Source organism: Trichogramma pretiosum, unplaced genomic scaffold (assembly GCF_000599845.2).
Source record: "Trichogramma pretiosum strain Unisexual culture from Peru unplaced genomic scaffold, Tpre_2.0 scaffold10, whole genome shotgun sequence".
In the NCBI taxonomy this organism is placed as follows: Eukaryota; Metazoa; Arthropoda; class Insecta; order Hymenoptera; family Trichogrammatidae; genus Trichogramma; species Trichogramma pretiosum.
This window is the reverse complement of record NW_019641652.1, coordinates 1646144-1661725: the sequence shown is the minus strand read 5'-3', so window position 1 is coordinate 1661725 and position 15582 is coordinate 1646144. Positions and strand designations below refer to the sequence as shown.

General features: G+C 42.7%; 3 protein-coding genes across 25 annotated transcripts in view; 2 read left to right on the top strand and 1 right to left on the bottom strand.

The window, feature by feature from the left end:
- The window catches only part of LOC106656193 (inositol hexakisphosphate and diphosphoinositol-pentakisphosphate kinase 2), a 28959-nt gene extending 24589 nt beyond the window's left edge, over positions 1-4370 (top strand). For 9 of the 23 annotated variants that reach the window (XM_023460004.1, XM_023460001.1, XM_023460002.1 and 6 more), the window contains 4 exons: positions 58-313; positions 1817-2131; positions 2223-2651; positions 2724-4369. In XM_023460004.1, the coding sequence (XP_023315772.1) occupies positions 58-313; positions 1817-2131; positions 2223-2651; positions 2724-3102 (1379 nt within the window). In that variant the 3' untranslated portion in view covers positions 3103-4369. Of the gene's footprint in view, positions 1-57; positions 314-1816; positions 2132-2222; positions 2652-2723 lie in introns of all 23 variants that reach the window. The other 14 variants (XM_023460003.1, XM_023460006.1, XM_023460007.1 and 11 more) reach the window with 5 other exon arrangements.
- A 2556-nt stretch (positions 4371-6926) lies between these two features.
- On the bottom strand, positions 6927-11794 carry LOC106655925 (sialin-like). Its single transcript, XM_014376535.1, has 4 exons — positions 11770-11794; positions 10135-11376; positions 9827-10043; positions 6927-7113 (listed from the first exon to the last, which is right to left on the bottom strand). Exons 1-4 carry the CDS (start codon positions 11792-11794, stop codon positions 6927-6929), a joined length of 1671 nt encoding a protein of 556 aa, XP_014232021.1.
- LOC111693891 (protein Fer3-like) lies at positions 7759-9153 on the top strand. Its single transcript, XM_023459969.1, has 4 exons — positions 7759-8031; positions 8336-8547; positions 8637-8847; positions 8938-9153. Exons 1-4 carry the CDS (start codon positions 7984-7986, stop codon positions 9091-9093), a joined length of 627 nt encoding a protein of 208 aa, XP_023315737.1. The 5' UTR covers positions 7759-7983; the 3' UTR covers positions 9094-9153.
- Positions 11795-15582: the final 3788 nt, after the last annotated feature.

Genomic DNA, 15582 nt, shown 5'->3' with positions numbered 1-15582 from the left:
ACTACTTTTTTCCCCTTTGAGCCTTTTTTATTCAATATATATGTATCGTACGCGCAGCTATCGAAGGATTCGGAGGAGTGCCGCCCATCAGGCCGCTGGAGACGCTCCACAACGCCCTGTCGCTTCGCCAGCTCGACGTATTTCTCGAGATGATGACGGGGGCGCCGCTGTTTCGCACGCCGGCCTCGTCGCCGCCCAAGTCGTCGCCCATCGGGCCCGGACCGAACGGGACTGCGGCAGCGGCTGCGTCGTCGACGGCCGCTGGAGGAGGAGCAGGAGGACACCATCAGAATCTTGGCATCGAAGCGGCTAGGTAAAACAAAATGACGCGCGCCCGATTTATTTGTGCAACGACAGCAGCTTTTTTTTATACAGCTTGGTGATGATGTAATACTTTAGACGCACTTGAACGCTGAGAGTACACGCTTTGAATAGTCATCTATTATTTTTCATTTATCTTTTTTTTTTCAATGATATAACGTATATTAGGCACTGCTTTTTAAACCAATATAAATTAACCTTTTTTTCTATTGCCATTGATTTCAATAATCTTGTGCTATATAAATTGATATGATGAAATAAATATTAGAAAAAACCTCGAGCTTTGTGCAGGTTCAATGGAATATCAAACATTAAAAGAAAAGTAATCAATGCCAAATTTTATTCAAAGTACTTTTACATGCCATTTTCGTTGAAAATGTATGTATTAGTAATAATTTTTTTACGTAAACTGCAAAATGTATGCATAGAAATTCAATCGCATACTTTATTTTACATCGAAAAATGAACGAAAACGATTTAATACTATGCTCAAGTTTAAATATATGCTCTGAAAAAATCATAAAAATTCGATCCACGCGTAGCGCCTGCATCTACCGCTAGATGGCGAGTAAATCTGCAAGTGGCAAAATCAAAATGATTGTATAAGTGAAAGCCCGGTTTTGAAAAACCGACTTCTTTTCTGATGAAATAAGTGAATAATAATTTCATTAAATTTAAATTATCCAATTTAATTGAATTAAAGTTTCACATTTACACAAATGAATCTATTATTGTGTAAAATAATTAAGATTAAAATAATCCGAATTCAGTTGAAAGATTTTGCATTAAATTTAACGTGACGATTCACGACGAAATCTTTAAATTTAATTCAAATCACGTTCATTTAAATGCTTTTACACGAAGTTAAATTTAAATAAGTAAAGGGAAAAAACTTGCTCCACATTAATTTTCATGTAAATATTGTTAATAATGTACACATTGCAACGAGCAGACCTGTTTTTCCCTGCAGGAACTGGATGGTATTAAAAAAGAAGAAAATTGAAAAGAACTAACAGCTGATTAAAAACGATTTTTCCCTTCTCGTCAGGTTGTTTTGTTCCGTTTGGATAAGGATCAAGGAAATGTTTTCCCCGTCGGCTTTTATTAAAATCTTAAACTTATTTATCAGTGCAGGCAATTCGCTCAAACGGTACTTTTGCTTGTGTGACACTTTGTGTTTTTTTCTTTACTTGGCATTTTTATCTACGTGTGATTTGGCTTTACCCTCTTTTATTGTTACTTTGTTTTTTACGATTCATCAGCTCCTCCTCGAAAAAAATGCACACCCGCATACAGTGTACAAAAATTGTAAAAACGTCTTCTCATTCTTCAGCTCTGTACAAATCGTAAGCCATACATTACATTATATATCGTTTTGAAAACATGATAACCGTGAGTTTTGTGTACAATTAAAATCGAAACTCTTCATCCATTCCCGCCCCTATCTTTCTCTCTATCGCCCAAAATATTAATTCGTTCTTCGAACATCGAACAGATACATCACGCCCAATCCGATCAATTGCAAGGGCAACGGTGCGGCCGGCGGCAGCAGTCACGAGGCCGAGCTGATAGCCGATCTGAAGTTCCAAGCGTCGCCGACGAGCCCTAACAGTAAGTCAGAAGTCGCGCGAAAACAACAACAGCAACGTAAGTACGCCAACGAAACTGACGCGAAAATTGTGAAATCACCTGCCGCAGGCACAGGTTGGAGCAGCGAGCCGGCCTCGTTCCTGTCATCCGAGCCGTCGTCACCGGCGCCGACCTCGGCGGGCGAGTGCAGCATGTCTATGAGCTTGGTCAGTAACGACGGGTGAGGGCCTTAATCAAGTTTTTAATTCTTCATACCGGAGCGCACACGTACTTGATCTTCATACTTAATTTTTTTTTAATTTACTCGCCAGGCAAAAATATACGTCGAATCTCGACATAGACTTCGACGACTTCTGCGCGAACATCGAGCAGCAGCAGCAGCAACAGCAGCAGCAGCAGCATCAGCTTCTGCAGCAGGAGGCTCTGCGCGAGAGTCGCGGCAGCGTCTCGTACACGGACTACTACAGCAACGAGGATGGCCAGATCAGGCAGAGGGCGGCCTTGGGCGGCGACAACTGCTTCCCCGTGTACGTGAAGCCGCCGAGCTCTTCCGACGGCGACGCCAGTCCGACCGCCGAGGTCGACGAGGCCGAGGAGGAAGAGGAGGAGGAGGACAACAACCTCACCATCAAGCAGGAGGACGCCGAGCGACAGAAGAAGCAGGACGTGCAGCTGATCTTCGAGCAGAAGCAGAGCCAAGAGGCGGCCAAAGCCGGCAGTAGTTATAAGAAAATTGGCAGGTTGGTTCAGACATTTTTTTTATGTCTGGGTCGTAAATGAATGTATTTTTAACGATCGATCGCTTTGCACAGGTTCCTGGTCGAGAGTAGAAATCCCAACGAGATGCTCAGCTCGAGTCTGGCCTCCGCGGATAGCAAAGGCACGCCGTTGCCTACGACGGGCGGCGGCGGCGGCGGCGGCGGCAGCAGCTCGGACCCGAAGAAAAATCTGCTCCGCTCGCAGAGCGTCTACACGCCCAAGTCAATATTGTCGAGCGGCGGCGCCAAATCGGCGACCTCGCTGCAGAAGCAGTCCTCGCTGTCCATGTCCGCGAACGTCCAATTTCCGTCTGACCAAGAGCAGCAGCAGCAGCAGCAGCAGCCACAGCCACAGTTGACACTCGCGAGCAGTATCACTGACAAGGCTCACGTGACGTTCGGTTTCGACGTCGCGCAGAATAAACAAAACTGAATGTAATTCGTTATTATCAGCGTTTGGCGCTATTTTCTTTCGTTTTTCTATGGCCTGCAGGAATCTTATGTAATATCGGAGAGGCGTGATTTATATAGATATACATTTTTCCATTTATAAATAATTGCCTTGATCCTATACACCCCCCTCGCGAAGCAGTAGTAGAGAGCAGCAGTGTTTACTTTCAACGATGAACTCTTCTTTTTTTTTTGTTACGATCGTAATTTTTATACGTATACATGATGAAGATGATCAAGTAGGTTTTACAGAGATCGATTGTATTTTTTTACCACGTTGATACCATTATAATAATAGAGTAAAATGTTTATGATGAACGTGCGCGCCTGGTGATCCGACCAGTTATTGTTCACGATTGTTTACACAGAAATTTTTGCTTTGGCATTGTACGTTAAATTTTTATTTATTTATCATGATTGTAGTGTTGCCCCCCCCCCTCTTTTTTTTGTATTTACTTCCTCGAGAAAGAGAGTACATTTTTTGTGTATTCGACTTAAAAGTCTATTTTTATAATCATTGATGTATTAATTGTACGGTACCTGACTAAAGTGCTCGGCGGAGCGCTCGAAGCAAAATGTGGATTCAAAAAGTACTTACATACGTAAAGAAAAAAAAAATTTAAACAAAACAACAAATATCAAATTGAAATATTTTACGATTGATGATTTACCAGAATATATGTAAAAAAATATGTGTAAAAAAAAATAGTTGTTAATGTGCAAAGAATAGAGCGCTTTTGTATAGTTGCACATTTTTAACGCGTGTCCATATAGGTCAAATGAATTTGTATAACGATGTTATTTGCCGCGAATCTTTTTCTTTCGCGGTCGATCAAAAACAAAAAATTGATTATATTGCGATTCACGTGAAATTTTATTTATATCGTTTAAATAACGTTTTTCCGTGACGATAGTCGTTCGGTGTCAAGGTTCAATATTATATATGATGTAAAATGCAAATGCAGTCCACTTTGATGTCGTATTATTATTGTTATATTACATCGTGTGAGAAATAATTCTAACGAATGTAAACCATGTATATCGCGTGAAACGAATTGTAAACGAATGAAACGCTTTTCCGTTGAAAAATGAAACAAAAATTATAAATGAAAAAAATAATTGTTAATTTAATGAATTGTAGAAATATAAAAAGAAAAAGAGAAAATTAATAATAAATAATCATATATTACAAAAACTATCATTATTATTCGATGCACCGATCGCCTCGACCGCAATTAGTATCGATCGAGATTTTCACCCTATAGTTCTTACAACCACCTAGGCGTGCAAAAATAACAATTAGCCCCGTGTATGATACACGGACAAAAATATGTATTTTCGAACAAAAGGCGGCAACACAACAACGACACAACTGGCCCTCGGCGTCGTAGTTTAGTAGTAAGGTGCTTATCACACCCCATATTTCAGCCGAGCAGCTTCATTGACTTATCGCTTTATAATAACTGCTATGGTATACGGGGCACGGAGAATCTGTTTTCTCTCTCTCTCTCTAGGTCTCGACGCTTACACCGTAACAAATTCGGCTAATAAGTGCGAACCCCCCCCCCTCAGCTCGCAGAGTTAAACTATTGCCATTGTGTCATATATACGATGCGGACGCGAGGGGAGCCGTTCGTGTTGCTGCACGTGCGCATATTTAGCGCCCCGCGCGCGAGACACAGAGAGATTCACTTTGTTGCGTCGAAGCGTGTCAGGGATGGGCACGATATCATTTTTGATTTTCCCCGAATTCACGAAAATCTGGCTAATAATGTAATATCGGGGAATTGATCGGATATCGAGCGACGACGCGACGCTGCAGGTGTTGATTCGTACAGACAGGGATTTGGGATTTGCGTCGAGTTAGGCTACGTAAGCTCGTTGATTTTTTGACATCTTTTGCCTTATTACTGCACCAGATTCGAGTATTATATTTGCCGAGTATACTTGTGATTTTTTTGTTCTACATACGTTCCGAACCCGTCGCGTTTACAAGAAGCGCCGAAAAGCAGAAGCAGAGTCGGTTCTCTCTCTCAACTCCGAACTCCGAGGGCAGCAGAGCTCGCGGGGGCTGTATTATTATATATATATATATATACGCAGACGCGCAAGCTGCGCATTGATCCATAGCGTCAGCTTGCAGTTATTACTTTATACCTCGTCCACTGCTGTATAGATATAGATATTTTACAGAGGTTCATATATATACCAACGAGAGATGCGTATATGGATTTATACAAAGGCACCTACACACAAGCGTTCGAGTGTATTACGGTAAACGAGAGAGACTTTAGAGGATGAATTTTCTCTCGAATGAGTTAAAAACTTACGACTCAGAGATAATTACTGACGTACGCGTTTTATGAAATAATTCTTCGAGCCTCGTCTCCACGCCCTCGGAGCGTGAAATCGCGCATTTTAGGGAAACCCGACCGCATCGATTAAAAAAAAAAGAAGAAAGAAGAGATACGGAGCTAGACGTTCTTTTCATCGTCGCGACCCAAAACGTCAAACGTCATATTACGACTCGGTATGCTATACGGCACAAGTGAAAATCGGGGGCGACGTATACACTTTAGTAATAAGCGTTTCATATATTAATAATTTTATGCACCCCCTTTGTCGTCCCCCGCGTCACAGTTTACGTATACTATACCTTACGTATATACAGAAGCGCAAACAGCGCGCGCGCGAGATTCCGATTCGACGCGCGTTAAAAATTGCTCCGAACTGCGTATGCGTGTGTGTGGTTGCACGTCAAGTGACTCGGCTAATATGTATTTGATTAATTTCGCCTGTTGTCGCGAGGGATGTGTGCCGCCGGTGCAGCAGCACAACCAACCCCCCCAGCGAATCGAGAATAGAGAGGGGAAGAGAGTCTCTTGGCTTCGGCTTTTGCGGTGAAGACAATATTATATGGATAGGTCAAGCAGCAGCGGAGTTCGTCGTGTCGTTGTTGTATACTTAGCGGCACGAGGCTACGCGTGCCGCGCATCATACCGACTTCCGGATCCTTTTCACGAGTGCCGGAAATGATTTTATCGAGGGATGAGCTTATCCTTGGCTGGGCGAGAGTATTCTATAATCGTATATAATTTTTAATTAAGAATAAGCGAGTAAGACGAATTTTTTTTCGTCTGCGAGCGTGTGACTCGAGCTCAATCGTATGCAAAGTTTACAACGTCGTTGATCGGTGTTGTATGTGTCACTTATCAATCGCATATAATTTTGTTTCAACTGTAATAAAGATAAAGGGAAAAAAGAAGTGAAAGTATATGGTATTCGAAGAAAAAAAAAGAAATACACATGCTTATACGGCGCTCACGAGAAACATTTTAAAAAATTGATAACACGATTCGTGACTTATACTGTTTTAACGACATTATTAAACGGATCATCATGACGAGAAGAAAAACTTTTAGTTTTAGTTTTTCTCCTCGTCATTTTTCATCATCATCGCGTCATAATCACCTAATTTAATTTCGATTAAATATCTTCTTCTTCTTTTCTTTATCTGTACTTCACCTGCACGATCGTGTCTTACACCTGTATAATTGCATGTGTATACAGCGGCGATAATAATACTTACAACTCAATTATTTATAATCTCGTCATATTCGTCAAACATCTCTCGACGCATCCAATTTTACAACGCCAGACCCCGCGCGATGATGTAACAATTTTTTTTATTTTACCTAAAGAATTTCCAAATGCGCTAAAAAATTTTATTCAAAAATTAAACTATCTCACTTTTGCGAAGGACATAAGCGTACATGATATGATACTGAGCGACTGGAACGATCATTATTATAGCGTGCCGTATAGGCGACACCCTCGATTCTTCGAGCCAATGGCGGAGCTCGGTCGTTTGCGTTCCACCCTTGTACCGACCAATGAGAAGATGTCACTCATACGTACACAGATGAATTCGAGATAAATAAATCGAGACTTTTTGGGTATTGTTTGATTATTTTTTTTTATTGTTATTATTTTTCTGTGCAGCTTATGTACTGCTGCGAGTTGAAAATGATTTTTAAATGAAAAAATTTTAAATTCAACAATAGCTTTCAGTCAACTTTTTTTTTCAATCCTACAATGTTTTCACTCACAAATCAATGTTTATAAGATAAAACGACCAATACGTAATCTATCCAAGCATATAGAAATTACTAGTACATAGCCACGCGAGAAGCTGAGCCTATAAATTACGCCTAAGCTTATATTAATTTCGAAAGCCCAAAGTGTCATAACACACACACGTAGGGGTAGTTTCGAAAAACTAATCATACACACATATTACATTATACACAATAACAGGCGTAAAGACTCGAAACGCTTATACAGATATTACATTACGACGCAAGGGGTTGAGTATTAAATCGCTCGAGCGTCCCCGAAACTTCTCGGGGGTGGATGGGGGAGGCGTGTCCGTATCACATACACACATATACACCGGCGCAGCAGCACACCGAGATTTCTGATCCTGTACACATGTACGCGACGACGACGACGACGATTAGCCAGCGAGACAGAGAGAAGAGAGAAGAGAGGCTTTCGAGCCAGTGCAAAAATCTTGTCACAACAATCGAGTTTCGAGCTTGCACGAGGCCGCATCGTCGAGCCAGACCTGCTCTTTCGCGTGTTTATGGCTTCGGCGGTAAACAGTGACAAAATATCGCTCGTGAGTGTGTGCTCTAACGTTGTTCGTGATTAGTGGGTTTTTTGGCCCGATGTCTCGCGTCTCTTCGATTCTTGTATTTGCGAAAGGTACAAAGTGTGTTTGCGCGAGTTATATATCGTAGAAAGAAAGTGAGGGAGTGAGTGAGTGAGTGAGGCAGAGCGATAGACGAGTGCAAGGCGGGATATGAGCTACCCCGAGTCGCACTGGGAGATCAACGGTAATCATAATCCAGTAAGTTTATTTACTTTTCTAAGTCTACAACGACATTTTTTGTTCCGCGAACGTGCATATTGTGGTGAAAATTCTCAATTTAAAAAAATAGAGTACATAACGTCAAGTCGTCGCGCCATTCGTAATACGTACATAAATTTCGCTAATTGTTACATAAACGCCGCGTCTCTCTGCTCGTTGTGCATATATTTATGTATTAATAAAAAAATCAACGCAGAACGCTCAACGACGACATTTCTCGTTTCCCGCGTGCGTCAATTAACGCCTCATATTTACACCTTTTTTTTTTTATTATAAAAATTAGGTGATAACGTCGAGCGCGGAGATGACGCAGTACGTCGGCAGCGAGATACCGAATTATCACCCGATGTGGGACAGTCCCGTGCTGTATCCGACGGCGGCACCACCGCAGCACCAGCCTCCGCAATTGCCACCCACGCACCCGCACAATCTCGGCGGCGGAGGTGGCGGTGATCACGGCATCTACCGTCAGCCCTGCGCCCTCCTTCATCAGAGGTCGGTGTACATATATACTGACTCGTCATCCCCTTCAAGGGACGAGAAAAAAAATTGTATTTATACTTTGTTGTTTCTTTATCCCGCAGTCGTTACTCGCAAAACGGACGCTCGACGAACGGCAGCAGCAGCAGCAGCGGCGGCAGTGGCAGCGGCGGCGGTGGAGGAGGTTCGCTGAGCACGAGCTCGAAGAAGCCGAGGCGACGCGTAGCCACCGTGTCGCAGAGACGAGCCGCCAACATTCGCGAGAGGAGGCGCATGTTCAATCTCAACGAGGCTTTCGACAAACTACGACGCAAGGTCTTACCATCGATAAATGGAGCTTTTATAATTATCGCGTGTGCTTCTACTTGAATTTCTAATCCCTTTTATTTATTTTTTTTCTCGCAGGTGCCGACGTTCGCCTACGAGAAGCGACTGTCGCGCATCGAGACGCTTCGGCTGGCCATCACGTACATAGCCTTCATGGGCGAGCTGCTGGGCATCGAGCCGCCCAATCCCAAGACCGAGTACATACCCAGGGATTACTATCTGCCCAATAGTTAAGCGCTCGATCCGATGTAATATTGGTTTCGGAAAAAAGAAAAAAAAAATTCGAGCGAACAACTCGAGACTTGTAAATAATCGTCGTTTGTACACATAACGCGCGATCTATATAATTTTTAGAGCTAAACGTAAACCGTGTATCTAACGTTCAAGATAGCTATATGTAATACTTGTAAATTATGAATAAAAATTACTGTATAACGAAAAAACTCGTATACGAATTAAGAGCATCGATGCGTAACGCACATGATAGTCGTATAATTACATTATCATCGAATGCAATCAAGCTAATCTCTAAAACGAGAGATCGTGGTAATTGATAACGCGCGTATTATATGCGTATACTTTGAAATGTCAAAATAAAAGATCGTGTATATACGCCCGCTCGTGTTGTATTTTTATTTGTGTATCATAAGCATGAGATGCCGCTTTTTTTTCTAAGTTTTTTCTTCTCTATTAATTGCCTATTTATTTGTACACTTTCACAACGTATACCTCGCTAACGTGTCCGACGGGGAAAAATCCCAGACTCTGTAACGCGCGATGACACGTGACGCGAAAATCGAGTATTCACAGGAAAAGACAGATGCTTATTCTACAATTATTTACATATATTTACAATCGTCAACCACCACGAGGCGCGAGAAAAGAAAATCCTCACGCCATGACGGACTTCGGAGCCAACTTTTCCACCAGCATGGGATCATCGTCCTCGATTTTGTCCGTTGTCGGCTCGAGGCTCTGCGGCACGACGAGATATCGCTTCGAGCGCTTTCTCTGGAAGTCGGGCGAGTTCCAGGGCTGCAGCTCGCCGCTGCCCAGCAGCAGATAGACGAGATTGGTGGCGACGCCGACGGCGCATATGATCCAGAAGACGAGCTGCCACTCGCTCAGGGTCTGATTGACGGCGACGAGGCCGACCAGATAGGGACCGCCGATGCCGCACAGGCCTGCCGGACACGAACACGCATTTTTTTATTTTATTTATTATAATAAATTCGCGATGTTACGGGGCAACGATGATTATTATATATCTCTTACCTGCCAAGCCGTGACTGATGGCCGTGACGGTGCCCGCGTAATTCGGGCTCAGATCCAGGGTGTTGGCGCGTATACCCGGGAAGCTCGCGCCCACCGTGAACGTGCCGACGAACGACAGCACGAAGTACTGCAGCTTGTCGCAGGCCACGTAGGCCGACCACACGGACAGAAATCCGTGCACCGTTAGCGCGATGCTGGTCATCAATTTTCGCACGTTCGTCACCGACATCCAGTTATGGACTATCAACTGATCCGACAGCCAGGAGAAGAGCAGCGCCGAGGTGGTCATGCAGACGTTGGCACCGATGAACAGCCAGGCGTTCTCCTCGTCCGTCATCTTGAGCACGTTCATGGTGTACTTGGGCAGATCGCTGAGGATCGTGTAGGCGCCCCAGTCCTTGCCGCAGGTCACCGCGACGAGGGCCCAGAACGGAGCCGAGGTCAGCAGGTGGCGCCAGGGCACGGGCGGCGCGTCCCGATGTGTGCACTCGGCCAGCTGGGCGCCGAGTCTGGACTGCTCCTCGCGCCCGATGAACGGATGCTCGCGCGGACTGTTGTAGCAGAGCGCGGCGAACAGGCCGAACCAGAGACAGCTCGCGCCGCCGAAGATATAGTAGACGCCGCGCCAGCCCCAGTCCGAGGCGACGATGGGCCCGAGACCGAGACAGATGAGGCCGACGCCGAAGGTGCCCCCGACGAAGATCAAGCCGGTGATGCGCGAGCGCTCCTCCCGCGGGACCCACTGCGACATCATGACCGAGAGGGCGGGCTGGGTGAGGCCCTCGAACAGGCCCATGAGGATGCGCAGCACTATGAGAGCTCGGGCGCCACCCCAGTCGATGGTCCAGGGCGTCGCCACGGTGCAGACACCGGCGCCGAGCATACCCAGGCCGAGGACGTACTTGCCGCCGAATCGCTCGGCGAGCACGCCACCCGGCACGTGACTGAGCACGTAGCCCCAGTAGAACGAGCCGAGGATGACGCCCTGGGTGAGCTCGTCCCAGTCGTACGTCTCGTCCGCGACTTCCACCAGCTTGACGTTGGTGGTAGTGTAATTATTAACCGTGATGGGTTTGACCCGTTCGGGCGTCGGGCAGACGTCGTCCTCGAACTCGACGGCGTGCACGTGGCGTGGCACCATCTTGGGTATGGTGAGCGGCAGGGTCATGCGCATGGCCATCATGCAGGCCACGGCGAAGAAGGCCGCCACCGTGAAGATCCATTTCTGCGAGAGGCGGCCGCCTGTTGTATGCCCGTGGCAGAGAGAGAGATCGAGAGAGAGAAAATTGTTTTATTTCATAATTCTTTGTATATTGTTGACATAGACGATGTATTGTATAGATAAATGGATTTCCCAAGAATTTGTGTGCGATTGAAATAATTTGTACATTGGCAATTGGATTAAGTTTGCTTTGTTCTAACTCGTTGATGTGTAAACTTTTTGCGTTGTATTGAAATAGAATAAATAGAAGATTGAATTTTATTTTACTTTAGACAAATGATTTTTTTCAAAATTGTAATATATTTGACGATCGTTTCATTTTAAAATATTTCATGCACAAATCCCTTTAATTTGAATTATGTACTTTATTTTGTTACAATGATAAAGAAAAAAAAAGAAAATCATGTACTCACAGCAGGTTCGATCTTCCACAGGCATTTTGTGAAAAGTTTGAAAAATCAAAAAAAAGCGTAAAATAATCCGCACTATCACTGGTCACGAAATATAATCAATTCACCATACGAAATCTGCGTTTGCCATCTATCACAAAACTGCCTACCTACACACGACTACTGTAAAACTGTGCTCTATTATCGGCGCTACTCGCGACACGATCGATACGCATCTCGGGACTGTAATGCGCGCAAGTTTGAAAACGGCGTCAAAGTTATATTACATTTTATTCGTGCGCGTATATATATATGGCGTCGAACCGCGTGCTTATGTTGTAACTTATTATCGTTTGCCTATCGCACCAATCCGAATGGTAGCTTTGGTTTTGTTTTGATCTTGTGTTTTTTTTTATCTATACGTGTGTGTAAAGCTTTTCGATTTTAACGAAGATAAAGAATCGGATTCTCTTCGGTGTGTGTGTGTGTATGTAATTTTTTCCCAAAAATGAATGAGCATAATATACAAATATCCGATCGCGCGAATTCAGGGAATACACGCCGATACAGCCGCGTGCAGCTTTTCAAATTGTTGCTCGAACGAGCGCAAGACTAATTATAAAAGTTGATAATCGAATTATATGCGTGTCACGGCACGCGATCTCGCGTATATTTATAGTTGCGGAAGTGACCGCCGGCGGTACACCACCGAGCGCGTCTTTAATTTTACATTATACATAATAACGATGAAAAAAAAATATATACAATCGATATAGACGTGATGATAGTCGTGCACCGAGTGATAATTATAACGCTAATAGAGTGAATTTTTTTTTTTTTAATCGAGATAACGAAAAGTTCGAATCATGTCGCGAACGAAAGTCGCCGCACCATCGTGTCATCGCGCGTCGGGTTTTCCATTTCACGCCTGATTCCGTGAGGTTGCAATGTAATTATTGACACAATCGAGACCCGCAATTCGACTGCAGACGATTATTGAATAAGTCGAATTGTAGCGCCAATTTTGTGGATCGAGTACAAACGATACCGCCAAGAAGTATATGGAAATCTATGAATGCGCTCGAAGTGCATTACAAAATCGTGTACTGAGATTATCGAGGGATTAAGTGAAAATCCGCGTATTGCAGAAATCATTCATTCGTATCTTCATCGCTGTTTTACATTTAATGTACGAAACAATGAGAGCGGCCTTCTAAACTTCAAGGATCGTCCTTAGGATACCGAAAATCGAGCGAACTTTGCCCCCCTGCGGCGATTTTTCGCGCCTGGCCAAAAGTTTGGCCGTGTCGACGAGACGGCCGTCGGCAAAGCTGCATGCCACGACGCCGACGCGATTCGCTTGCATAGATAAAGCAGCGACGATACAGTCACCCGCGAGGCTCTCCGATGGAAAAATTTCAGCGCGCTACCGAGATATACTCGTCGAGTTATATCTTGGTTATCACAGTTGGGAAGCTTCCGAGCTTTACCGATCGTCAGCAATAATGCAGCGTTGGTAAATAATTTAATTCATAAAATCGACGAATCCAGTAAATGTGTAAGTGAAAGAATTGATGCAGATGTTATTATTAGTCGCGAAGAAAATTCTACGCGAATAGCAGTTCTGTCTATGTAAATTTTTTCCATAGTCAAAAGTAAAAGCCATGAAAATTTTTTTTAAATTTATCAAACATGAAATCCATAACGCTTCTATCTCTCTGAGTCCTGATAGGACGCAAGAATCCTTTATGTATGCAGTGGAATTGAAAGTTGCAGAAACCACAAAAAATACTGCAATTTGTCTTTTGATCTTAATTGATAGGATTGTCTTTTTTACATAAAAACATTTTTATTGCATTGTAGGCTTTCAAAAATTTGTAACAAAATTCTGAGATTTAAATTTTATCGGAGAATGATCTAAATTTGATCATTAAAAAACTAATGATGCAGATTAATAAGCGAAGTAATAACAGCTGTGTTGATACGTGAAGAAGGTATTTTGAACCAATGACGTTTTTTGTAGCTTTTAAACTGTGTTGTATATGACAGACTCACAAAAACTTGCATAAATTAGAGGTCCAATACAACACGGAGTAAAAAAGAAATTTTCGGACAGGTCCGGATTTAAACATGAATTGAAAAGGACAGAATAAGTCAGATCGATTGTCGACCTTTGCATCTATCCCTTCTCCAAGCTGATATGAGGTCCGAGTCAAGACTCAAGAGTCAGTACGAACACGCCATCTTCGACTTTTGATGGTGTCGGCGGCGGAATGATATTATTTAATTCACTAATTCCAATAATCAAAAAAGAAGATCTGACTGCCTTGGCCTATAAAGTAGCGGATGAACCACGCCTATATGGCCACAGCAAAAGCAGCAACAATGAATATATACATTTTTTATAACACATGTGTCCATTCACTCGATGTTATCGTGGTGAACTTGATGTCTGCCGGGAATTCGATTGTAAATACTTAGTTTTAAAAGACCAAATCGATTCCTCGAAGAAATCGTAGCTGAAATAAAATTTTAAATTATTTCAAATGTTGTAAGAATAATGTATAAACAAATAAATCAGTACTTAAATTATAAACAATATGATCATAAGCTATTTTGACCTCGTTCCTCGACAAACTGATCATGTCTATGGCCCAAACAAATTAGTTTGAATGTTGTCTTTCCCAATGAAACAATACATAATACCAAAAGATAAATTTTATTCATTCAATAAACTAAGTAGAAAGATTCATCGTTTATTTTAGGCACCAAAATGGTTAAAACTGAGAAGGAACCGAAGGATATCGTTTCAAAAGATTACTCAAGTAAAAACGACGATGTTTTTTCAGACGACAAAAAATACGTTTGTGATATTTGTCAGGAGGCATTTACACTAGAATCAAGTATGACAACACACCGAGACACAATTCATAGTGAAAACAAAGATTTCGTATGTAACAAATGTGAAAAGACATTTCAGTTCCGAAGTCATTTAAGTAGACACCAAATATCGGTACACAAAAACTGCAAAGATTTCATATGTAACAAGTGTGAGAGAAAATTTGAAAATAAATCCACTTTACTCAAGCACAAAAAAATATTCCACGAAGTTTACAAAGATTATTTATGCGAAAAGTGCGCGAAGAGATTTGGAAATAAACGAAGTTTGCTCTTACATGTAAAGACAGTGCACAATAAGTGCGATAAGAAATTCGAACAAAATTTGAAATTGTTAAGACATCAAAGGACAGTGCACGACTGTCAAAAAAGTTCCACCTTAAAAGTCAACAATGGCTACTTATGTGACAGTTGCGGTAAGAAATTTAGAAATGAAACAAGTTTGGTCTTGCACATAACAACAGTCCATGAAGGTCAGAAAGATTACGCATGTGAAAAGTGCGAGAAGAAATATGGGTATAAACATCATTTACTTCAACACCAAAGTACATTCCACGAGGGTCGCAAAGATTACTCATGTGACAAATGCGAGAAGAAATTTGGACTAAAATCGAATTTGCTTGCTCACCAAAGGATAGTCCACGAAGGTCGTAAAGATTTCGCATGCGACAAGTGCGAGAAGAAATTTGGACAAAAATCGAAATTGAATAAACACCAAAAGACAGTACACGAAGGTCAAAAAAATTTCGAATGTAACAAGTGTGAGAAGAAATTCGGGGTAAAATCGTATTTGCGCGTCCACCAAAAGACAGTTCATGATGGTTGCAGAGATTTTGCATGCGATCAATGCGAGAAAAAATTTACACAAAAATCGAATTTACTTATCCACTTAAAGACGATACATGGAGGTCGCAAGGATTATGCATGCGACAAATGCGA